This window comes from Sturnira hondurensis, unplaced genomic scaffold (genome assembly GCF_014824575.4).
Source record: "Sturnira hondurensis isolate 20B ecotype Veracruz unplaced genomic scaffold, ASM1482457v3 Scaffold0021143, whole genome shotgun sequence".
NCBI lineage: Eukaryota > Metazoa > Chordata > Mammalia > Chiroptera > Phyllostomidae > Sturnira > Sturnira hondurensis.
In genome coordinates, this window is record NW_028093774.1 from 21,275,924 (window position 1) to 21,299,280 (window position 23,357).

Genomic DNA, 23,357 nt, shown 5'->3' on the forward strand with positions numbered 1-23,357 from the left:
TCTTTTTCTCTAGGTAAAAGAGATCTTCAAGAAGTCTCCTTTCCTGGTACCAGATGACAGTGTTAGCATCATGGACGGATCCTATGAAGGTGGAGAGGTGTTGATATATGTTCTAGGGGGAGAGGGCCGGGTTCATAAAAGGTCTGACTGAAGGAACTGGGACCGAGGGTGGGGGCGCTGAAGAAAGAGGGGCTTCGGAGAAGCAAATAAGCGCAGAGGACTGAAACAGCAGGAAGTGGAAGGAGGGAGAGAAGGGAAGTGTGTGCTTTATACATGAAATTTAGAGAGAAAAAGAACAAAGATGGGGCCAGGAAGAGGCGGGAGATGCTCTGGGATATAATCCTTGTTTCTCTCTTTTTTAGGCATCTTAGCTTGGATCACTGTGAATTTTCTAACAGGTAATACATTCTCAAGTTTATCTTAAGCTCTTGACTAGGTTACACACATGGTCAGAAAGCAAAATTATCTTTCTTTTTTCCTGTATTGTTCTTTTTTGTGTGTGAAAAAGTGGAGAGACAGGAAGTTAGTGTTTGTGACCTGCCTTTAAGGCCTCAGCTGCAACAAGAGCCCTTCCAGGTTAGCGCCCCCTGCAGTCTGGGGCGGAGAGCAGGGCAGTGTTCGTGGAGCTCCTCCAGAGCGGGAGGAACATTGTGGACAGAGGTGCATTGAGCTGTCCGGGAAGCAGAAGATGTTCAAACTGGCTCTCATTCACAGGTCAGCTGCATGGTCACGGCCAGGACACTGTAGGGACCCTGGATCTGGGGGGGGCCTCCACCCAAATCACGTTCCTACCCCAGTTTCAGGTGAGTCATTAAAACGGGAAGATTTGGTTAGCCACTCACTTGGCAGGCATGGTGCCAAGAAAATGGTACTCTATTTTTAAACAGCAGCTACACCCCAAATAGGCTGAGTAGAGTTAGTTAAGAACTGTGTGAACTTTTATTTGCCATGGTTCAGAGTCCTTTTGATTTCTCAAGCCATATGAGATTAGCAGTTTAATCTGTGTCCTTCATTTCTGGTGTTTGGGAGGAGGGGACGGATGATGATGGTGGTAACATCCTTAGATAATCATAGATCCTAAATAGGCTTTTTGCTTTTTCTGATTTGCAGAAAACCCTGGAACAAACTCCTAGGGGCTATCTCACTTCCTTTGAGATGTTTAACAGAACTTACAAGCTCTACACACATAGGTGAGAAGGGGGGCAGGGAGGAATAATATTTTGTGTAATGAGTCTCCTAACTGTTCAAAGCATTTTCATGTCTGTTGTTGCACCTGACAAGCCTTGCATCGTCTGCCAGTCCCAGAAAGCCTATTATCTGAAACCCAGACCACTCACTCAGTGTCAAGGGACTCAAGGATTTCTCCATTCCTGGCCTCCAAATGTATGACTTAAAGAGTCAAAATTTTTCTCTATAAAGAGGTCACTCAGAAAGTTTCAGCCAAACTCTGTGCCAACTCCATTGAGCTTGCCTTCAGATGTTCAAAATCCAGCCTAGAATTTGATCTCAGTGAGACTGGGAGGTAAGATAATGAGAGCTTTTCTGGGGACCCTTCACTATCTCTGGCCTTTAAAGTTTTTATTTATTTATTTTTAAAGAGTGAGGAAGGGAGAGAGAAAGGGGAAAAAAAACATCGCTGTGTGAGAGAAACATCCATCAGTTGCCTCTCTCATGTACCCTAACTGGGGACCTGACCCACAGCCCAGGCCTGTGCCCTGACCAGGAATCTAAACCATGACCTTTTGGTCTGCGGTGCTATACCCAGCCCACTGAGCCACCACCAGTCAGGGCTATCCCTGGTGGCCTTTACATCATAGCTGTGAAAAGTTCTTACTGCATGACCTTGATCTAAACCGTGCAGAAATTACCACTTACTGTCCCCACTAGGTGAGGATGTCACAGAGAACAAAGTTTTCCTCCCTCTAGAAAGAGACAGAGAAACCATGTTACCTTTGAAAGAGGTGGCTGGAGGCTGAAGAATGTCAGGACCAGCATAGAATTAGTCAATCCTGTATTTTACAGTTACCTGGGATTTGGATTGAAAGCTGCAAGACTAGCAACTCTGGGAGCCCTGGAGACGGAAGGTTCGTCTGGGTACCTGTGCTGGTTGGGGTGTGGTGAGACTGGAAGCCGTACTCAGCTGACCTTTTCCCTTCCTTGGCAGTGCTGCTCAGGAGTCACACGAACTCGGAAGCACATGTTGTGCGATTGGCATAAAAACAGCAAATTCCTTTCCTCCTTTATGAGTTCAGATGTTTTGATGTATGTGATTAGCCATTTCTAGAGTGAGGTTTATTTGCCTGGGGAACAGCCTGTGGCCAGGAGGCTGAAGAACCTGCAGAAATTCAAGGCTCAAAAAGTGAATTTGGCAGACTTTGCTCAAGGCCTTGGCAAGATGCAGCAAAGTCCTCTTGCAAGTGGAATAGCTGAGCAACTCCATTCATCTCTTCACAGATGGTGGAAAGGTTAAGAGTTCAGCTTCTGAGGTCAGGCAGAACTGGGTTCAGTTTCAGTTTTGTGATTTGCGGCAAGTGAGCTATATCCCTTTCCTCACCTTAAATTTAAGATTTTTTGCATTTGAGGCACTTCTTATGGCACCTGGCTCACAGTAAACGATTATTGTGATGATGATTGTATAGCATTTCTGAGTTTATAAAACATCTTCAAATGTGTTTCATTTAAGCTTCACAATAACCATGAGAAAAGTAGAACAGTAGTTTTCCTCCTTTTTTAGAATGGAGGGGACTTATCCACAGTTTGGTTTTCTTTAGGATGTGACGAAAGCCACGGACCCCTCCAAATGCACATGTGCACAAAAATTTGCTCATAATTTCAGGGCTTTGCCAGCCCCACAAAGTTCGTCTGTGAACCTTGTTAAGAATTCTAGTCATAGGATAGCCATGGAAACTAATTTCATGTGATTTTTAAGGCCCAGCCACCTTGGGGATTCTTTGCAGCCTTACTGGCTTCTTGCTCGCCTCTGTCTCACACTCTTGCCTCTGACTTTGTGGTCTGTTTATTTTTCAGGGACTGAGGGACACACTTTCCGAAGTGCCTGTCTACCAAGATGGTTAGAAGCAGACTGGATTTTTGGGGGTGTGAAATACCAGTATGGTGGCAACCAAGAAGGCAAGTAATGTTTTTTCACTGATTGAGATTATTTTTACAGTTGGAAGTCTGCAGAAGTTCCCTGGGAAATTTTTTCCAGAGCTCAAGAGAAACTTCTCATATTGCAGGGACTCATTACAAATAGATCTTGGTATGGCTCCAAGAAACAACACAAAGTGACAGAGAACCAGGCAGCTGTCACTTTGTGTCCCGTCCTTTCCCTGGCCGGGTGCTGCGGGACCATTCTTACCCTGGATCTAACGCGTTCGACCCTGCATCCTCAGCAGGGTGAACCTTTCAGGTTCAGTTACTGGTAAATGTTTAGCTCTTTAAATTATAGTAAACTCTAAAATTGAGATGATAGGAAGAATAATTCACTTAAGTATTATAAAAGTCACAGACCTTAAAATCAAGGAAAGAAACTTGATTCTTCCAGTAAAGGAAGCAGGCAAACCTTCTAGCTACATCTCATAAGTACCGTGAAACAGAATGTGAGGCAGCAGCTTGAGGTCGACTGTGGCTGTTCTTGGTACACACAGATGAGGGAAGGAGCCGCGGTAGAGAAGCAGGTCCCTCTCCTCCAGGACAGAGAGGCCGTGGGAGCTTGCTCAGCTGTGTAAGCCCTTCGTCCCGAGTCTCAGCCTCAGCTCACCTTGATCTCCTGCACCTTCCTCACTGGCTGCAGGAGCTTGCCTCAGAGAGGGGTCTCTTCCCGTTATTTTTCTCACTGTCCCTGTGCACCTTTGCCCTGGCAGGAGAGGTGGGCTTTGAGCCCTGCTACTCGGAAGTGCTGAGAGTGGTCCGAGGAAAACTTCACCAGCCAGATGAGATCCGGAGAAGCGCCTTCTATGCCTTCTCTTACTACTACGATCGAGCTGTTGACACACATTTGATTGGTAAGTTCATTCCAGGTGTCAGTTCATGGAGGACACTGGGCAAGGCTCTGTTGGGAAGGGGAGAGGGAGTATCCAAAATGCTTCCTCAGAGGTGACCCCCTTTCCATCCCGGGTGTTGAGTGAATGGAAGGGCACATATGACTGGGGACCTTTCAGAGCTAGAAAATGGCCAGAAAGTTTATGTATCTTTTTTTTAAAATTTTGACTCTTTTTTTTTTTACTTTTTTAAAAAAATATTTATTTATCTTTAGAGGGGAAGGAAAGGAGAGAGGGAGAGAAACATCAATGTTTAGTTGCCTCTCGTATGTCCCCTGCTGGGAACTGGCCTGCAACCCAGGCATGTGCCCTGACTGGGAATCGAACCACGATCCTTTGGTTCGCAGGCCCGCGCTCAATCCACTGAGCTACGCCAGCCAGGGCTACGTATCTTTTTTTCTTACTTTTTTTACTGAGGTATAATTGACATAGAATAAAATGCACACACTTTATTTTTTTATTAAAGTATAGTTGGCGTGCAATATTGTGTTAGTCTCAGGTGTACAGAATAGTAATTCAACATTTGTATACCTTACAAAGTGATCTCCACAGTGAGTCTAGGAACCATCTGTCACCGTACAGAGTTCTCACGGTGTCGTCGACCCCGTTCTCTGTGCTGCACACTCTGCCCCTGCACCCATGTGTTCTATAATCGGATGTTTGTGCCTCCGTCCCCGCCACCTTTATCGCCCATCCTTCCATCCTCCTCTCTCTGGTGACTGTCTGTTTATTTCTTATATCTGTGAGTCTGCTTCTGTTTTGTTTTGTTTTTTAGATTCCACATACAAGTGAATTCATGTACTATTTGTCCTCTGACTTATTTCATTTAGCATAAAAGTGTACATATTTAAAGTGGACAGTTTGCTGAGTTTTAACATAAGTATACACCCATGGAACCATTACCAAATTCAATATTTAAAACCATATTTATCACCCCAAAGTTTCCTCCTCCTTCTTTATAACTTTTTTTTGCAATAGTAATGTTTTTGTTGAGCTGTAAAAATGTGTGTCTGTGATCTGTCATGGCCTGAGATATGAATTTACTTTTTATTTTCTAATGTATTTTTAACGGGTCAAATTATTTACTGTGGTTAAATGAATAAAATAGAATGCAAATAAATAAATAGACTGCATAGATTATATTATATGAATATCGTGTTTGTGTGTCCCATTCTTTAAGGCTGGACATTTATTTCCTGTTTTTCTTTATTACAAATATCACTAGGATTAATTTCCTCACGTTTCTTTAACGTGTTTTGACATCAGCTGCTCTTTCGTTTCATTGCAGACTATGAAAAGGGGGGTGTTTTGAAAGTTGAAGATTTTGCAAGAAAAGCAAAGGAAGGTAAGTGTCAGTGGCAGGCCTTGAAGGAGAGTCTGCAGGGCTGTGCCTGCCAAGTCCGGTGACCGTAATGTCACCTCACGCGCCACAGTCAGTGGCAGGCCTCTCAGGAGGCTGGTTTCCTGTCTTGGCCAGGAGCTAAAAGCGTTAAGTAGCATAGAGAAATAGAAGAGAAGAGGCGTTAGGAAAATGGTGAAAACCTATGTGTTCTACCTTTCTGTTTTGTTTTTGTTTTTTAATTGAAATAGTGTTATCAATGTTAATGAAATAGCAAGCACCAAAATATATGGGAAATAGCCACAGAGGCTTCCTGGAGAGAGTCCATTGAAAATGTAAATGAATGATCTTATCCAGTGACTCCAGAGTAATGTTAACTGGATTTCCCTGTCCCCTGGGCCTCAGCATTAATAGTATACAAGGGACATGGTTGAATTACGCCCGAACAACAGGTCCTAGAAATTTAGCACATAAACTAGGGCCCATGTACATTTGAGTGGATAAGCTATAACATCAGAAATGTGCAAGTTCTTAAGAAGCTGTTGTCTTGTCGAGGCCATCAGTGCACAGTCCTAGCCTCCAGGACTCCTAGGCATCAAACAAATGGAGCATTCTGCTTTGCTTATTCCAAGTCTATATTTAGAGAAAATTATGTGCCTCTCAGTTGGCTGCAAACTTGAATTCACTCTTCATTCTCTCTCCCCTTCAGTGTGTGACAACTTGGAAAACTTCACCTCAGGCAGTCCTTTCCTGTGCATGGATCTCAGTTACATCACAGCCTTGCTGAAGGATGGCTTCGGCTTTGCAGACAGCACCGTATTACAGGCAAGAGAGTACAGCAGAGTCTCATAACTGACTTCTTATTTGGGAGTTAGGAAGGAAGAGTTAAGAACTTGTTGGGTAATCTGAGTGGCTTTGGTGGAATTATGACTATTTTTATTTGGGCTGTGGATAAGCCCTATGGAAGGCACTATGAATGTGGGGAATGACCTTGATGCCCTGGGAGCTTCAGAGTATACCACCAGGCATGCCGTCCTAGAGGTCATAGAGCAGAAGGCTTGCAGCCCCAGTTAAGATGCCCAGGTCCCATGGATTATTAACTCAATTTCGAAACTCATGACAAAAAGCCGTGAAGAAGAAACGGACTAGGTGAGCACATAGGACAGGGTGCAGGCAAGTGGGAAGTGCACCCTTCCTGGACCCTGGGCTTGCATGGCCTGCCTCCCTCTGTTGCTGCTGGCAGTGTGGTCTCAAGTCCTAGAACTAGAATTTAGTCGAGGGGCACAAGGGCAGGAGGAGTCTGGAGAAACACAGGGGCAGGTGCATGGTCTGGTGGTGTTCGCCCACTCAGCCCGCTGGATGGTTTTACTTGGCAGAGGACACAAGGGACCAGGTGGGTGTCACCGATGAGTGGCTTATTAAGACCTCATGAATGTTGAGTGCCTTTTGTATATGTAGAGTGTCATATATTTTTATGTGCTTTACATACTGATTGTCTCTTGAATCTTATCTTTCTGTCTCTGTCCATCTGTTCTAGAACATGAAGGCTCAGCCTTATCTGTAGTAACTTATTTTTCTATTCTAAACACATCTATTTCATCCATCTCACTTATCGTGCCCTCGGTGCCATAATTGAATAATTGTATATTATGGTTGTCAATGAAAGAACGTCTAACATTAGAAAATGTCTTACAAGAGTTTATTTGAGTGCCCCGGATGGTGTAGCTCAGTGGATTGAGCGCGGGCCTACGAACCAGAGGATCGTGGTTCGATTCCCAGTCAGGGCACATGCCTGGGTTGCAGGCCAGTTCCCAGCAGGGGACATACGAGAGGCAACTAAACATTGATGTTTCTCTCCCTCTCTCCTTTCCTTCCCCTCTAAAGATTAAATAAATAAAATCTTTAAAAAAAAGAGTTTATTTGAGCCAAACTGACAATTACCGGGAAGCAAAATTTCAACACACTGAGAAGATGCTCTGGAGGGTGGCAGTTTGCAGCTTATTTTATTCATTGGAGTCAAAGGAGACATGAAGGTTACCTGAGAGCCATTGGTGGGAGATTAGGGAGGCAGCAGAAAGCAAAGTGGGGACATCTCTGAGATTGGATAAAAAGTAAAACAGACACATCTTTGCCAGCGGTGGGTACAGGACAGTGAACATTTACAGCACATCGAAATGGCATTTGGGCAACAAGAGAGCCGTGCAGTCTGGTCTGCTGCAGACGGTTGTTTCTTGGAGGGGTCTGGAAAAGAAAGTTACCCTGACATTTTGAAGATATGTTATCTTAGATGCACAAAGACAATTTCAAAAGTGAAGATTGACCTTTGTCAAGGAAGTTGTAGGCCTAGGACATGACTACCCACCATGACCCACTTTTAGTTCAGAATGTTTATGTTCAGAGTTCTCTGTGGGGTTACTTTCGGTCTCTGTGCCCGCCATGTGATGCGGGCCGCCTCTGAGCTGGTCAGTGTTTAGTATGTGACTCTTTTTCACCCACGGTTGCAGAGGTAAGATGTAGTATTTGTCCTCAAACATCGTGTAGTCTGTTAGAGGTGATGGCAAGTGGCAGTGCTGACTTTGCGGTCAAGTCAGTAGACTGGACTGTTTTTGAGCCCCTCCCCCACCTTTCTTGGTGCCACTTCCCCTTCCTGTTTCTTTAGTTCCGGATGAGCTTAAATTACCCAATTTCTTGCGTTCTATAGATTTCATAAACTCATTGGTATTTGGACTTACTGTGTCTTACCTGCGAAGAACATCAGCATTTACAGCTCAGACAGAGAGTTAATGCCAGCACACTAGCACAGAAGTGTTTAGAGCATGGGGCTTTGTTGCCCCGCAGACCTGGGTTCAGGTTCTGATTCTGCAAGCCTACTGGCTCTGTGGCTCTGTGGCTCTGACCTTAGGTGGTTTACTGCCTCTAACTTTGAGGTTCCTCATCCAAACACAGGTATTCTCAGAGTATAGGGCTGTTATGAATTGAGATAATGCCTGCAAAGCACAATACCTGGCAATAGTATAAGTTATGAACATTGGTATTGTTAGCAGTGTAGGCATTCCACCTGAATGGGGGATAGATTTGTGGATTAGAGAGGTTATCCTGAGTCTTCAGTACATAGTACTAAGTAAACAACATTCTCTACTTAAGCATCAACTGTAACCAAGTCATTTAAGGACAGGTTTCTGGCATGTCCAGTGCCGGCATCCTTTTATTCTTTATGATTTCAGTGGCAGCAAAATTTAAATCTGGGGTGGGCACTGCCCTGTCCCAGAGATAGCTTCACTGTGACCTGCCGCCCTAGGCCGTCAGCCCAGCCTCGGAGAGCATTGATGGGGAGCACCCCCGGTCTGACTCGGGTGTCTCAGACAAACCTCAAGGTGCCATTGTCCCCAGGTTTTGGCACAGAGACTCTGCTGGATTTCCTCAGGTCCACAAAGTACTGTGTTATAAAAACTTGGTACTAGAAAGACGAAAACCAGTCCACTGGTTTCCAAACGTGTGTGTGCGCGCGCGCGTGTGTGCTGGCATTCTTATGCTGCAGAAGCTTGTGCAGAATGCCGGTGAAACTGGTAAAAGTGGCGCAGTCTGGTTGAAGCGGGGGAGGGGGGGCCTGGAATTCCTTTACCATTGGCACCCACTCTCTTTGAAGCACTTCCAAGGAACCCCCAGGATTCTGAAGAAAACAATTTAATAAATGCTAATCGAATCCCCTTCTTAGGTAGTTTAGGAAATGGGATCTAATGGGTCACTGAACTAACTGAGGCTCCTCATGGCCTAGAATGCCATAAGTACCTTGTTTGGTTAGTAATTCATGCTTAAACAGAGAACTGTACTTGAACAACAATAAAAAATTAGTGTTTAAGAAGATGCAGTTACTTATAGAGTATGTTCCTTCCTCCCCCTAAGTCTCTTCCCAACTCCTGTTATATTTAGTTTCAAGGTTAGGGAAAGAGTTCAGAAGGTCCTGCTGGAAGGCCTGGGGGAGACCACTTGCCTGGGCCCTAAGATTCGGGATCAGCTTGGCAGTTGTAGGGCAGTAGGCCATGGCAGGAGGGAGACTGGTGGAGGGTGGTGGGGAAGCCTCCAAAGACTGGCTGGCTGCGCCCAGTGTTGCCCTGATTTGGCCATGTGGATGGTCTTTGCACAGTTCTCTGCCCGTGTTGTGCTTGCTAGAGTTGAACTTGAATGAAAATGTGAAGACTTTTTTTTTCTCTTCGTAACAGCTCACAAAGAAAGTGAACGACATAGAGACCGGCTGGGCCTTGGGCGCCACCTTTCACTTGCTGCAGTCTCTGGGTATTTCCCACTGAGGCCGAGCCTTTGCCAACCACCTTTTCAAAGGGAGAAGGAGAGGACTCTGTTGTGCTCTGAGGTAATCCGGAAACCACCTGGATTGAAACGCAGCAGCTGGCTTCATCAGGAGGAGGGAGCTTTTGTAGACAGGTCTCGAGATTTGAGCTTAATTTTACACATCTACTATGAACTGTGATGTAACCATTCTGCTTGCACAGCTGGTACCAGGGTCTAAATCTTTGAGCGTGCTTGTTTCCCAGAGAGCCAAAATGAGTAGCTTTGGAATTTAACCTTGGGGAAGCCAGGGACTCATTTCAACCCTTTGAGTGCCTCATTTCTTTGAACATTTTAATTTTCCTCTTACATGCTGAACTCAGCTGGCTGACTGCATTTCCATGGCCTTTCAACACCAGTGTTTTCTCCCTCCCTGCACATTGCCCTGTCCCACCCTTATCACACCCCCTTCCTACAAGAGGAGAAAAATCTGGCTTGGTTTTTCATGTTAATTCAAGGGGAAAGAAAGTTACCACCTCTGAGGTTGTGTGGTCCTGCTTTGTGCTAGCTCCAATCAGCCAGCTGAGAGCCATCCTGACTCTTAGGAGGATGGAAAGCAACTTCTACCTGCACGGATTCCAGCCTTAAGAAAGGAGGCCATCCAGTCTCCAAGGATGCGTTTTTGGAGGGTGTGGCTGCCTTGCAGAGGGCACCTTCTTTTAATCAACTTTTATAAGTTAACTGTGGGATTAATGAACATATCTAGCCTTGCAGGCATGTGTGTTCATTCAGTGCCAGTACCTCCTTCCAGGTTGTGTATAGTAACTTGTCATCCTAAACTTTTTTCTTTGTATTTCTAAGAAATCCATTTATACCCTAGCTTTGGTCTGTGGTGAGAGGCCTCTGGCTGTGCCATTCAAGGATCTGTATTTTGATCACAGCTCCTTTCAGTTTTTTTATTGTTTACAGCAGTATCTCCTCCTGCCTGGCCCTGGGTCATTTTAGTTAACATCTAAATTATTTGTCTAGTTCGAGGGTTTCTGATACCCTTTCTCGATGATAACCTAACATTTGATTTGGTTGGCCATTTCAGTTTGAATGCTTGGAGCTCTTCATTTTGTGAATTATTTTCCATAAAATTCATTATCTTGTACTTCCCTACATGCCATCACCTCCTTGTTTACTCACCTGAGTGCTCTTGGGCTTTAAAGATCTTCCTGTGGACCGGCTCATTTATCTCGGCCCTTTACCCCCAGCTACTTCCCAGCGGGGACTGGATCTCCCGCACTTGGAGCCTCCACAGCGCACGTCCTCTCCTCTCACAGAATGCTGAATACCTGGCCTTCACACTAGTTCCTGGGAATCTTGTTTTTTAAAGTTTTTCCATCGAGTCAACAGATATTTAACATCTGATGTGCAAGTAACTAGGCAAATTTCTGTACCCCCCCTCCTCCAAATTTTAGTTTTTTAAATTCAATGTGGAATTTCTTCACTCTTCACCCTTTCATTATGCCATGGTCACCTTTATACCTATTGTCTTCTTCAAAAAATGCTAATACATAATGAAATAGAACCTTTACATTTGGAAACAGCCTCAAGATACAATCCAATTTTCTAAGTATTGCAGAATTCCTGTAACACCTCTAGCTGGTCCAGCTTCCGGTTAGGTGTATCTTGGGGCAGCTCACCCCATTTGGCACCGCACTGGCGGTACAAAAACGCCCCTTACATTGAGCTGCACTCTGCCTTCTCAGTGGTCTTCTCAAATCCCTCCTTTCACAGCTGTTGAGTCTTTTGAAGAAAATTCCTCCAAGTCCTTTGTGGCCTCTTTAATGTAACACATGGCTCCTAGACCCCTTACCTTTTTTGTCACAAAGGCCAAGTGCTAGAACCAGTTATATGCTAGATGCTGTTCCCCATGATTAGGGAGCGACCAGTTTCTCTAATGGAGACCAAGCTGTTTTCCCAAGAGGTCAGCTGTGTTCACCAAAAACTCCTCCAGCTTGATGAGTCCCTGATTGTTGTCACATTTTTTTCATCTGAAGCTTGTCTCATCAACACAGGCTGCTTAGACTTCTCTGGTCATTCCAAGTACTTTCAGAATTCTTGGACAGATGCATTAACTTCAGAAATGTATCTACATACAGTCTGAACACCTTGAGTAGAACACTTGGAGAATGAACCGGTTTATCCATTTTAGAACCAATTTAGAATAAGAATTTTTCTTAGAGAAAATGACTTCTCTATAATGTCCTTTCTGCCCCTTAGTGTACCTTTTGGGCCTCTTACTAAGTAATCCTATTGTGTCTGATATTGCTGGTGAAGTTTCTTTTCTGTGTGTGTATTTCAGGTCCTTAGGACGTGGCCTGGCACGTAGGTGTGTTTTTGTCATCCTCATATGAAGGGCATCCTCTGTGGGTTATGGAGGTCCTTGCAAGGTGTGCCTTACAGTTCTCCCTATCTTGCCTGATTTTATTTGCAGACTTTTAGAGAGTTCGAGTTCTCCTTACCTGGGTGACCTTTCAGTTTTTTTGGAAGATGACCCTTTTCCCCCCTGTACAGGTGACCTTTCTAGACTCTGCTAATAGTCATGCAACTTTCACAGTAGTTGCCATCTTTGATTCTAGGCACATTTTTTTCTGAAATTCCAGGAATGTTTGTGACATTGCCACTTTTTTTTACTCTAGTATCTTACAACTTTTCTACACTTGTCTGAAAAACTCCCCTGCAGACTGTTTCTTCTCATTTCATCTTCAAAACAGACTTTTGGGCAAAATGTTCTTTACTGTATATGAAGCTAATGGATCTAAACATCTCTTCCAGAGGCCTCTCTGGTACTGTAAGTGGGGTTCTCAAACTCCCCGGCGCCCCCAGCTGCCCCCAGTCTGCAAGCAAATGAACAAATTCTGCTGCTAATTAGATTCTCCCTTTTGACGTGGTTCCTGACTCCGGTCTTCAAACCTGTGCAGTGAAATTACTGTTTTATTACTTGACAGACAGAGTCCCAGAGAGGAACCACAAATAAAACTGAGATCTGGTGCTGGGATACGGAAGTAACAATGAGCATTAGTAAGATTTAGTTTTCTTTTCAGAAAGTCGAGTGCACCTACAATAAAGGTTAAAGCAATTTGTTAGTTTTAAAACAGCAATTCTCACAAACATGCATAAATTGAGTATTTCTAATTCTTTATGAAAAGAATTGTATAAATCTGTGACCAGTATTTTCAAAAAAACTGTATAAATCTTTTCTTCAGAAAGGACTGTTAATAAAAATGAATGATACAGCACCATAGCAATTTGTTTTAGTAATAAAAAGCTCTTTTCAACAAAAATCATACTAGTCTTTCTTCAGCATTGAGAAGAAATGCTGATTTTTCTTGGCTTGATTTTATATGCCCTCCTCACAGCAAGCCACTCATTACTGGGACTCCATGGGCCCATGAAATAGGGGAGAAAAAGAGACTAGAGAATGCTAATAAAAAGTAAATTTATTAAATTAAATCTTGAAACTATGTGATGTTTTTGGGAAAAGTGTTCATCGCTCTTCAACAATGTCCAGAAGAGGAGCATTCATCTGCTTGCAAAGGCCATAATCTGTTCCTAAAGAGAAATGAAATGAAGTGAGTGATCCTCTGGCACTGGAAGGTGTGCGGGCAGGTGGAGAAAATACTTGCAAGTGTCCAAAGTGATAAAGCAAAAACTCAGCAAAAGTCCCAGATAGATACTTTTCCCGAAAGTCCCTCCAAAATGTCTTTAAATGGGTATTTCTCCGGGGGAAAAAGGCTGACCAAGCAGCCAAAGGAGCTGAAACATCTTTACCTTTGAAAGTGTCTATGTACTATTTTAAACCCTTCCTTATACTATATAAAGTTACTACTTGGATGGGCCCTCACACCGATAGGCCCACCAGGAACTTTTTTGCTCATAACCACTGGGGAAGATAAAAGAACTTTATAGCCAAGAAACTAAATCAGGTCTTGGCGAAGTCATGCTCAGTGAGTGACCAAGCCTGTCAGGGAGCCGTGCACGACCTCTTACTTTGAGTGGCACCACTGCATTTGTGGCCTGCAAGCCCCACGTCCTGAGCAGCACAAGCGGAGTGGCACTGGTGGAATAGAGCCTCTTCAGCAGGTCAGTAGCAGCCAGAAGAGCAGTGTTGTGACGCTGTCTGTCCGTCTCATAAGCTGTGAGGTGGCTCATGGAGCCTGGAGGAAAGAGGAAGGTTACATCTCATCCAGTAGTGACGTTTTTTTCTTCTAGAAAACCACGTACATTTATGTCCACCACATCTGGCTACTGAGGGACACTTCAGGGCCCTGATCCTCCCTAACTACATGACTTCTGGATACTTCCCTGAAGTACCTAGATCCTTACCTAAGTCTTTCCCATTGAAGGCAGCAATACTGAGGTGATGGACCAAGCTGGAGACATCCCCAAAGCCCATGTTGACACCTTGTCCTGCAAGCGGATGGACTCTGTGGGCTGCATCCCTAAGAACAAATCAGAGTTTAGGTGTGGTTTCCAGCAACCGAGTGAGGGGAGCAGCCCTGCTCTGCTACGATCTTACCCGATGAGTGCCAGCCGAGGCCGGACATACTCAGCGGCATGTCCCAACCCAAGAGGAAACTGTACTCGGCTTTTGGCGTCCACCCTGGCAACACTAGGAGGCAGCTGGCGAGCTGAGACCTTGGTGGGCTTCAGAAAGGCCACAGCATACTGCAGCACGGTGCTGGCCGAGTCGACGAGGTCCGTGTGGTTAGCATCACTCCACTGAGTAGTGTCAGCCACAAAACAATGGGAAACTGCATCAGTGACTGGCAGGGAGTTAAAGATTCAACAAGGGTAATGGTACCTAACATGCCTAAAATGATCTGGACCACAAGTGACAAATGCCTCAAATACATGCAAAACACAGCTTCTCAGCACTCTCCATGGGTTTTAGGGTCAAGTCAAATTGCTCCTGAGCTGCCCCTGCCTGCCTCTGAGCTTGACCTTTGACTAGTCCCCACCGCCAACTGCACTAGCCACAGTGTATGACATCCTCTAACCTCCGACACACCCCTCTGCTTAGAATGTCCTCCCACTTCTGCTTCACCAGCATCTCGCCAGAGGCTGTCAGCTCTTTTCGTAAACCCCCTCTGAACTCCTGTGGGTGTTCACCTCACACTTCTACCACTGCATCGAAATAGCCACGTACTTTTCTCCTCACGTGACTATGAGCTTCCTAAAAGTGGGGACCGTGTCTTATTTGTCTATCTCCAGACCCGTTTGCATAGAAGGCACTCATAATTATTGCTAAATGAATGTACTGCAAAGGCCTGTCCCAGGGATATGTGCTGAGTGACCCACAGGAGGGTACCATTTACCTTGGAAGCCACTGCAGTACGTTCAGTCCCTTTCATTATTGCTACTACCAAGCAGTGAAGCTTAAGCTCTTCAGTGTGAAGTCATCAGTGAGGTGGCAGAGTTTGCTGGTTTAAACCGCAGGCTCGAGGGCCAGCCTCATCTCAGAACCCAGCTTTGCACTAGATGTGTGACCTGGGGCAAGTTACGTATCTCTGAATGAGCAACATTAATAGTACCTACCTCAAAGGGTCACAGATTTAAATACAAAGACACAAGTGAAACTCTTCACTGGTGCCTGACACATCAAGTGCTCAATAAATGTTACCAATTTACTATTAGTGAATTTAGATAAATATAGCAAACTTGAAAAATACTGTGCCATATTATGTAAAAACTGTATTACTAGAGAATAATCATTAATGTTTGTTGAGCACCTATAATGTACAAGGTACATTGTAAGCACTGTACATAGTCTCTCACCTCAAGTCTTTATTTAGACTTTTATTATTATGACTGACCCCTGAGAGGGTGATAAGAGTATTTCCACTGTTCAGATTAATGTTAGTACCAGTACTGAACCCATGTCTATCTAAAGCTTACTTTCAAGCTCCCTAGTGAAATATGCTAAGCCCATCTCCAAAACCCTTCTGACGAATCTGGCTTCAAAGGTTCAGATACCTAGGACTTAAGAGCTGATCAAGATTATCCAAGTATTACAGCTTCAAAAAAGGCCAATGCTACCACCACGGTAGCCATTTCAATGGACGTAACAGCAACACATGACCCCCAAAAGAACACACAAGGCACCGATCCTCCATGGAGTCCAGACCCAGCCTTCCAGTGACGAAAGGGCAGCTGGCTGGCTCTTTCTTCTTCCTACTCGAGACCACCTTCCTGTGCCCACCCCTGCAACACATCACCAGGCGGACAAGCTGACACTCACAAAGGCGGAGTTGATGGCATCCACGAAGGTTTCCTCATCCATGCTCACCAGCTCTGCTGCGTGTTCATGGGACGTGGACCACACCAAGGAACTCAAGGTGTCTGTGAGCTGCCACAAAAGAACACCACCAACACTAAGGGCTAAAATTTTGTTCATGCACACTCTCAGGCCTAAAGGCATGAAGGGGAGATAAAGCTAGTGTGGGGCAATTTGCCTAAAACCCGAACAAGACTAAGAGAAAATGAAGTCCTAAAAAGAGGAAGGCCGGAGGCGTTTAAGCAGACAAGCCAGAAGGACTCCTTACCGGGAGCAGAGCGATGGGCCCAGAGGGAAGAAATCTCTGCCAGGCTACATTGTTCTCTGTGGCCTGTCACAGAGAGAACAGGTCTGGTGAGAAGTACACATGTTAAACACCCGCCGGGCCCCAGACGGTGGGCTCAGGACCTTACCTCTGACAGATGCAGAGTAGCCACCACAGCAGACTGGTCATAGTTCCAGCTAACATTCTGGATTCCAGCAGCTTGCCGCACCACTGAGTTGTGACCATCTGCACCAATCTGTGTGAAGAGGGGAGCCTGCTAAGTCTGACAATCTTTTCATCAATGTAACTGTTCTAGAAGTTTGCTTCTGCCTCCTAAAGATTTCTCCAATTCTAACCGTGAGCAAGCCTGTCTGTGGCCGGCCACTTTTTACCGCGCCTGCCTCACTGACAGCCCCTGAAGGGGAGCCCTACACATGGGACCCCAGCCTCAGCCAATGGACGGCAGCTGGACATCTGATCCGTGAGGTGTCAGCCATAGGGTAAAGAAACTCAGCCAAGTCCTCTTGCCATTTGAGCTAGAAAGCAACAGGCAGGCCTAGAGCTGAACAGTCCTGTTGGGAGGTGAGGAATGGCTGCCAGGGGAAGGGGAAGCTGATGAGAAAAGAAAAACATGGAAGAGGCAAGGAGATGAGGAACTTATAGGACTCTCGAGAGGGAGAGGACAGCCTCAATTTCTGACACTCTGGTTCCTGTCCCTGTGAAGCCAGCTGTCCTCTATTTCATGACCTAAGATGGTCCAGGGGAATGCGTCCTGTATAGGATTTACAACAAGACCATCTTGAGCTGGCTTAGTGGGTACTGGTCCTTATAACCAAAAGCTTTGCCTAAAATTAACATCAACTCTTGCTTAGCTGTAAAACTAGAGGTCCCAGAATTGAGGGTAAGATGTGGACGTGCAAAACCCCTGGCAAAATAAGAATTTTCAACTACCAACAATTTGGTCTGGAGGGTGCTGCCATCACCTAGGGTAACATGGACCCAAGGGCTGGAGCCTGCCGTGGACAAGGGGTCAGGCCAGGTATAGCTGGTGGCTCTACTCCTGTAGAGAACAGTCACTCGGTCTAGGGAGGTCAGAAGAGAGAAAACAAAGCATTAGTAAGGTGGTCCACACAGGCTGAGACTGAACTTAACCAAACTGAAGCATGGTCCCAAGACAGCTGTCTCTTGTCATTTACTCCTAAACAAGAAAGTAAGATGTAAAGCCAAACCAAAAAAAAAAATCCTGTGATTGGTGCTACAGTCTGAAAGCTGGTAAGTGACAAAACCCAGACGGACAAACCAGTGTCAAACAGAAAGCAAGCTCTCAATGCACTGCCCGCCCCAGCTCCTCCAACTCACTCCACCCTCAGGCAGCCTATGTGTACTCTTGCTCTTGGAGAAAACAGTGGGAAAATCAATCAGTTTCATATTTTTCTTCCCACTTATCTGATCATAAAAAAGACACGCTCACTGTGAAAGTCTGCACACAGGTTTAAAATGGGGGTGGGGGGATCACCCCTAATTATACCATTCAGAGACAACTCCAATTAAAGCTTTGCCAATACAGCTTTCCAAGCAATTTCCCAGGGCTGTATATGCACGCACACACCCTCACACACACAAATGGGAGCATGTGACACATGCTACTTTTCACCAATATATTATGGGACACATTTCTAAATGACTAAATATTAGATCTAAATTATCTTGAAAAGCCACACAGAAGTTCACCACATGGGTGAGAACTACTGTCTCACAGCAAGAAGCATTTCAGTTGCTTGCAATATTTTTCTCTCTAGAACCCTGAAATATTTGCAAATCATGTATCAAAGAAAGAATTCATATCCAGAATATATAAAAAACTCTTACAACTCAAAAATAAAGACACATAATCCAGTTTTAAAGTGGTCAAAAGATTCTGAATACACCTTTCTCCAAAGACATACCTGTACAAATGGCTGATAAGCACATGAAAGATGCTCAACATTATTAGTCATAAGGGAAATACAATCAAAACTACAATGAGATACCAGTCCACAGCCACCAGCATGCCTATAGTTTTTTTACGAAGGGGGAGGGCCCTGGCCAGGTAGCTCCGTTGTTAGAGCATCATCCTGATAGGCCAGGGTTGTGGGTTTGATCCCTGTTCAGGGCACACACAAGAACCAACCAATGAATGTGTAAGTAAGTGGAACAACGAATCAATGTCTCTCCTTCTCTCTCTCCTTTCCTCTCTTCCTCTCTCTCTCTATAAAATCAATTTTTTAAAAAAAATTTTAAGGGCAGGGAAAGTATTGGTGAGTATGTGAAGAAATTGGAACCCTTATATACAGAGTTGGGCAAAAGTAGGTATACAACTGTTTATATGGAAAATAATACAATAATTAGTAATACCAGAATAAACTTGCATATACAACTATAAACCTACTTCTGCCCACCCTGTTCTGGTGGTGAGAAAGTGAAATGGTACAGCCTCTTTGAAACATTTTCATAGTTTATGAAAATGTTAAACAGCATTATTATATAACCAGCAATTCTACTCCTAAGTTTTCACCCAGAAGAAATGAAGGCTTACGTCCACACAAAAACTTGTACACAAATGTTCACAGCACTATTCACAATCACCAATGAGTGGAAGCAACCCAAATGCCCACCAGCCACTGGACAGATAAACAGACGCGGTCTACCCATGCTAGGGAACACATTAGACAATGACAAAGAACGGAGCGCCGGCTCGAGCTATGACAAGAGTAAAGCACAAAGACGAGGTCCGTGGGAGAAGTCAGACACAGAGGAACACAAACGGTATGAGTCTGTCTCTGTGACCGTCCAGAGCAAATAAGCCCTGACAGACAGAAAAGTGGACAGGTGGGGCCACGGGCCAGGGGTGGGGTGGGGAGTATCAGAAACAGGTGCGAAACCTCGCAGGTAACGGAAGTGTCCTAAAATAATATGGTGGTGATGGGGGCCCCACTTTACACATGTAATAAACAATGTTGAACACTTAAAATGGGTAAATTTTATGGTATGTAAATTCTGTACAAGAAAAACGAGAAAAAAGAAAAAGAACAACCCTGACAGAAGTACCAGAATGTTTCCTTGTGGTGGACATTCAGTATCTGTAACAGGGATCTTTCCTCCAGTAAGTCCAAGAATAATCCTAAAGCAGTTCACCCTCCAGAGAACAAAAGGAAGATGGGAGGGATGGGCGCCTCACCTGACACAGCCTCCAGCTGCTTAGTGAGAGCGTGCATGATGACGTCGTTCTCCACGATGTAGCCCATGTCATCTAAGTTATCCTTATCGAACATGATCAGGGCCTCTGAGCAGGCATCCCACACCTGGAAATACAAAGGGGAGGTCTGGGTTACAACCCGTGGAAAGGACACAGCACCCCAACGAGAAACAGAGGACTGTGTTCCCCAGGGACAGAAGCAGAAAAATCAGTCTGCCAGTCCATCAGGCAGGATATAAGGTGAGAAGAAAATTCTCTTGGGAGTGTTCCCCTCCACTTCCTTAGACCGAGTGTGAACTTTGTCTGATTCTTCCCACATTCGCAGAACACCTAGAGAATGCGGACTCCAGTATTTTGACACAAGACAGACCAAGCTATCTCGCCAACAGGGACATGGGAGCACCTGCATTCGCCGGAACGCTCTGTATCTCATGTTGCAGACGTGGTCCCAGGCACCAAAACCTACAAAAGAAAGGATGTATATAGAGGCCACAGCATCCTGCCCAGGTCCCTCCATCTTGTTAAGTTGGAGGTTGTTTTCTGTCCTGTTTGATGGTCGAAGCTAAGCTACTCTGCTCCCCAGTTCAGGTTATACAGTATGAAAAAAGACCCAGCTTTCATGATCAATAGGTCAAATCACATCAAAGTGGGGGAATTAGGCCTGACTGCTGTGCTCAGGGGATTGAGTGCTGGCCTGTGAACCAAAGGGTCATCGGTTGGATTCCCAGTCAGGGCAAATGCCTGGATTGTGGGCCAGGTTCCCAGTAGGAGGCACGTGAGAACGACCACACAGTGATGTTTCTTTTCCTCTCTGTCTCCCTCCCTTCCCTCTCTCTAAAAATAAATAAATAAAATAGGGGAAATAAACAGAAAAACCAAAGCCATACTGTTCTTTTTTCTTTATCACCCTATTGAAGTTATAAATTCTATGGATAAAGACTATTTTTTGTTGAACTTCATGACACGGAGGAGATTCCTTCACTGAGGAAGTGTTTATAGAGGCCTTTCAATGTGCCAGATACAACTCTAGGTACTGGGCTAAAAGTGGGAAACTGAATGGAAAAGTCCCCCCTCCCTACTGTAGCCGACAATGTAGTTTATTATTTGTAATAAGAAACAAATACATAATACAATGTCAGGTAGCAGTAAGTGTTATGAAGAAAAATAAAGTGGTATAAGGGGCTAGAGTGATACAAGAGTCCACATTTTAGATAGAGTGGGTCTAGACTGGACGCCCTAGGGCAGGAAATTTGGCAGAGACCTAAGACGATGGGTTAACAATGGTCTGCATGCACACGTGCATCTCCATCTTCGGGGGTGTCCACCCCACGGCCCTTGGCTGCCTGTGGCCCAGGATGGCTGTGAATGTGACCCAACACAAAATAGTAAATTTACTTAAAACATTATGAGATTTTTTTTGTGTGGTTACATGTTGCAATGTATTTAATGTGTGGCCTAGACATGACAAAAGGCTGGATACCCCCCGCCCCCACCAAAAGCATTTATTACGCAGGCTCTCTAGTGCCCTAGAGGGCCAACTCTGGGAATGAGGAGAGTGCTGCTACTAGAAGTGAATGGTCATAATTAGTTCATATAGTTTTAGTTCCACCAGTTCACAATGACCCAACATTACAAATGAAGTCAACACGATGGACCCACAAATCCGAGATGTTTTCCTCAGACTGGGAGTTGGCACATTAACAATTTCAGAGGCCTTCATCTTCAACTATGCACCAGACTACCAACCCCCACCTCTCTCTCCCACCCATCTCAGTGGGCTCCCCCCTCACCAGATGCTCTGATGACTCCGCCCTATGGGGCACACTGGAAAGCCAAGAGAAATTGGCTCTACGAGAAAGGAGGTGCTACTCACTACTGAGAAGGGTTGCTGAGCCAGGGGAAATGGAGCTGACCCTATTGCTGTATGTTTCTGGCAATTTCTCCAACACTTTCTTAGGACCTGCTTCTAGCAACAAGATTTTCTTATCATGAAAGTGAATATCATATCCTAAAAAAAAAAGAAAGAAAAATTTTGTATCATTTTAGGAAAATCAAAATTTTAATTTTTTTTTCATTTCCAAGAGAAGCAACAAACTGGATACAAATTTCTTACAGGGCACACAAAAAGGAAACACTGCGCAGAGCCCTAAGGAATAACATACTGTACCACCATTTCAACATGCAAATCACACTGGCAACCAATGTAAGGCTTCTGCAGACAGTCCAACATCTGCTGTCTGCAAAGAAGCAAATGATGGCAAAACCCATAACGAGCCAACAGAATTGCCTAGAAAGAATGAAGTAAAAAAAGAAAAAACTGTAGTATTTAGAAATCAGGTAGGTATGTCCCATCTCCAAAGTATTACATCACTGAGAGTTGCAAATCCTATTCAACAAAACAATGTAGTTAAAAAGCAAAATTCGCTGTGGCCTCAAGATTAAACCAAGGATAAAGAACTAGGGTCTATAAAAGAAAAGGGGGGCAAAAAATAAGACAATTGTGCCTACAAATCTGGTCCTGAAACATTGTATGCAGAAGGAAAACGGAGACTCGGAGAGTCCACTATTGGTGTCTGCAGCATATTACAGTCAGTCCCTCCACAGTGTCTCAGAGGGTATAGGTGAAAAAATAAGCAGTAAGTTGCTACTGCCAAAAAAGGAGGAAAAAATGTGACCGGATTACTAGATTCTGCTTCCCACCATCACACACACACACACCATGACTGTCTATGAAAAGTGTATGTGTATATATATATATATATATATATATATATATATATATATATAAGGTGGTATAAAAAGTTAACAGGTAAAGTCATTCCAAGTCACTTAAACTCCTTCCAGTGGTTCTCATTTTCAAAGTGTGGTCTTCAGATCCCCACCCCAGGAGGTATTTGTTAGTAATAGGCTCCACCTGGCCCTGTCCAGGTGGCTCAGTTGATTTAGAGTTGATAAAACCGGAACACCATAAAGGCTGCAGATTTTATCCCCGGTCAGGGCACAGAAGAACCAATGAACAAATGCATCAATAAGTGACAAAAAGTCGACGTTTCTCTCCCTCTTCCCATCTCTCTCTCTAAAAATCAATACATTACAAAAATTGTGGCAAGCAGATGGACTTTGTGGTATGCAAATTATATTTCAATGAAGCTGTTTGTTAAAAAACAAAAAGCACCCAACCCAACGCAACAATGCCTTATTGCTTCCAACAGTGCCCATAACTAAATAACCCTGAGGTCTGTTTCCTTACAAGGTGGAAGGTCCTGAGGTCCTCTCACTATTGACCCTTCAGAACGCCTAAGAACCAAAAGTTTGCCCTGGGGCCTGGAGCTTCTCTGGAGGGAATCCACAACCCTCAGACTTTGGGAACTGTGCCAGGGTCCTCACGATCCTCACCGCTCCTCCACAGCCCTGCTCCCCGACCCTGCTGGCCTTGGATGCGCTTACCCAAGGCACAGGCCATGGCGGCGCCCACCAGGCCTCCACCCGACACCACCACATCGTACACGGTGTCTGCCAGGGCGCCCGTCCACCTCCGACAGGGGACTAGAGGGCCTCTCCAGGGAGCTGCAGGTGCAGCCCCCGATCGGCTAATGGCCAAGAGAGCGGCCATGGTTCTGACTCGCGCCGCACTCGGCACCTCGCGGGTCCGCCTCCCATAGCACTTCCAGAGCAAAGCCCTCCAATCACTGGCCGCCTCAGACCCGCGGTCTCGGACCGGAAACAGAACGGGCAAAAAGAATAGGCCAATCGGAAAGCGATCCTTGCCTTCTTGGTCGGGAGGGGTTGGAGGCTCCCTGGGCAGGGACTGGTTAATGCATCCGACTGGGAGCCAATCAGAACCCAAAACTAAGAAGTGGGCGGGGCTT

General features: G+C 45.0%; 2 protein-coding genes across 5 annotated transcripts in view; one reads left to right on the forward strand and one right to left on the reverse strand.

Moving 5' to 3' along the window:
* The window catches only part of ENTPD5 (ectonucleoside triphosphate diphosphohydrolase 5 (inactive)), a 41,806-nt gene extending 28,925 nt beyond the window's left edge, over window positions 1–12,881 (forward strand). For 2 of the 4 annotated variants that reach the window (XM_037031397.1, XM_037031395.1), the window contains 10 exons: window positions 14–89; window positions 363–398; window positions 715–803; window positions 1,111–1,190; window positions 2,023–2,084; window positions 3,028–3,129; window positions 3,864–4,004; window positions 5,329–5,385; window positions 6,089–6,204; window positions 9,600–12,878. In XM_037031397.1, coding sequence (XP_036887292.1) covers window positions 14–89; window positions 363–398; window positions 715–803; window positions 1,111–1,190; window positions 2,023–2,084; window positions 3,028–3,129; window positions 3,864–4,004; window positions 5,329–5,385; window positions 6,089–6,204; window positions 9,600–9,686 — 846 coding nt within the window. In that variant the 3' untranslated portion in view covers window positions 9,687–12,878. Of the gene's footprint in view, window positions 1–13; window positions 90–362; window positions 399–714; window positions 804–1,110; window positions 1,191–2,022; window positions 2,085–3,027; window positions 3,130–3,863; window positions 4,005–5,328; window positions 5,386–6,088; window positions 6,205–9,599 lie in introns of all 4 variants that reach the window. The other 2 variants (XM_037031398.1, XM_037031396.1) reach the window with 1 other exon arrangement.
* Window positions 12,882–13,133: 252 nt separating this feature from the next.
* On the reverse strand, window positions 13,134–23,147 carry COQ6 (coenzyme Q6, monooxygenase). Its single transcript, XM_037031509.1, has 12 exons — window positions 22,936–23,147; window positions 21,362–21,496; window positions 19,892–19,950; window positions 19,471–19,594; window positions 17,205–17,335; window positions 16,402–16,509; window positions 16,257–16,319; window positions 15,953–16,060; window positions 14,231–14,433; window positions 14,038–14,153; window positions 13,702–13,868; window positions 13,134–13,263 (listed from the first exon to the last, which is right to left on the reverse strand). The coding sequence occupies exons 1-12, from the start codon at window positions 23,099–23,101 to the stop codon at window positions 13,234–13,236; spliced, it is 1,410 nt and encodes a 469-aa protein (XP_036887404.1). The 5' UTR covers window positions 23,102–23,147; the 3' UTR covers window positions 13,134–13,233.
* Window positions 23,148–23,357: the final 210 nt, after the last annotated feature.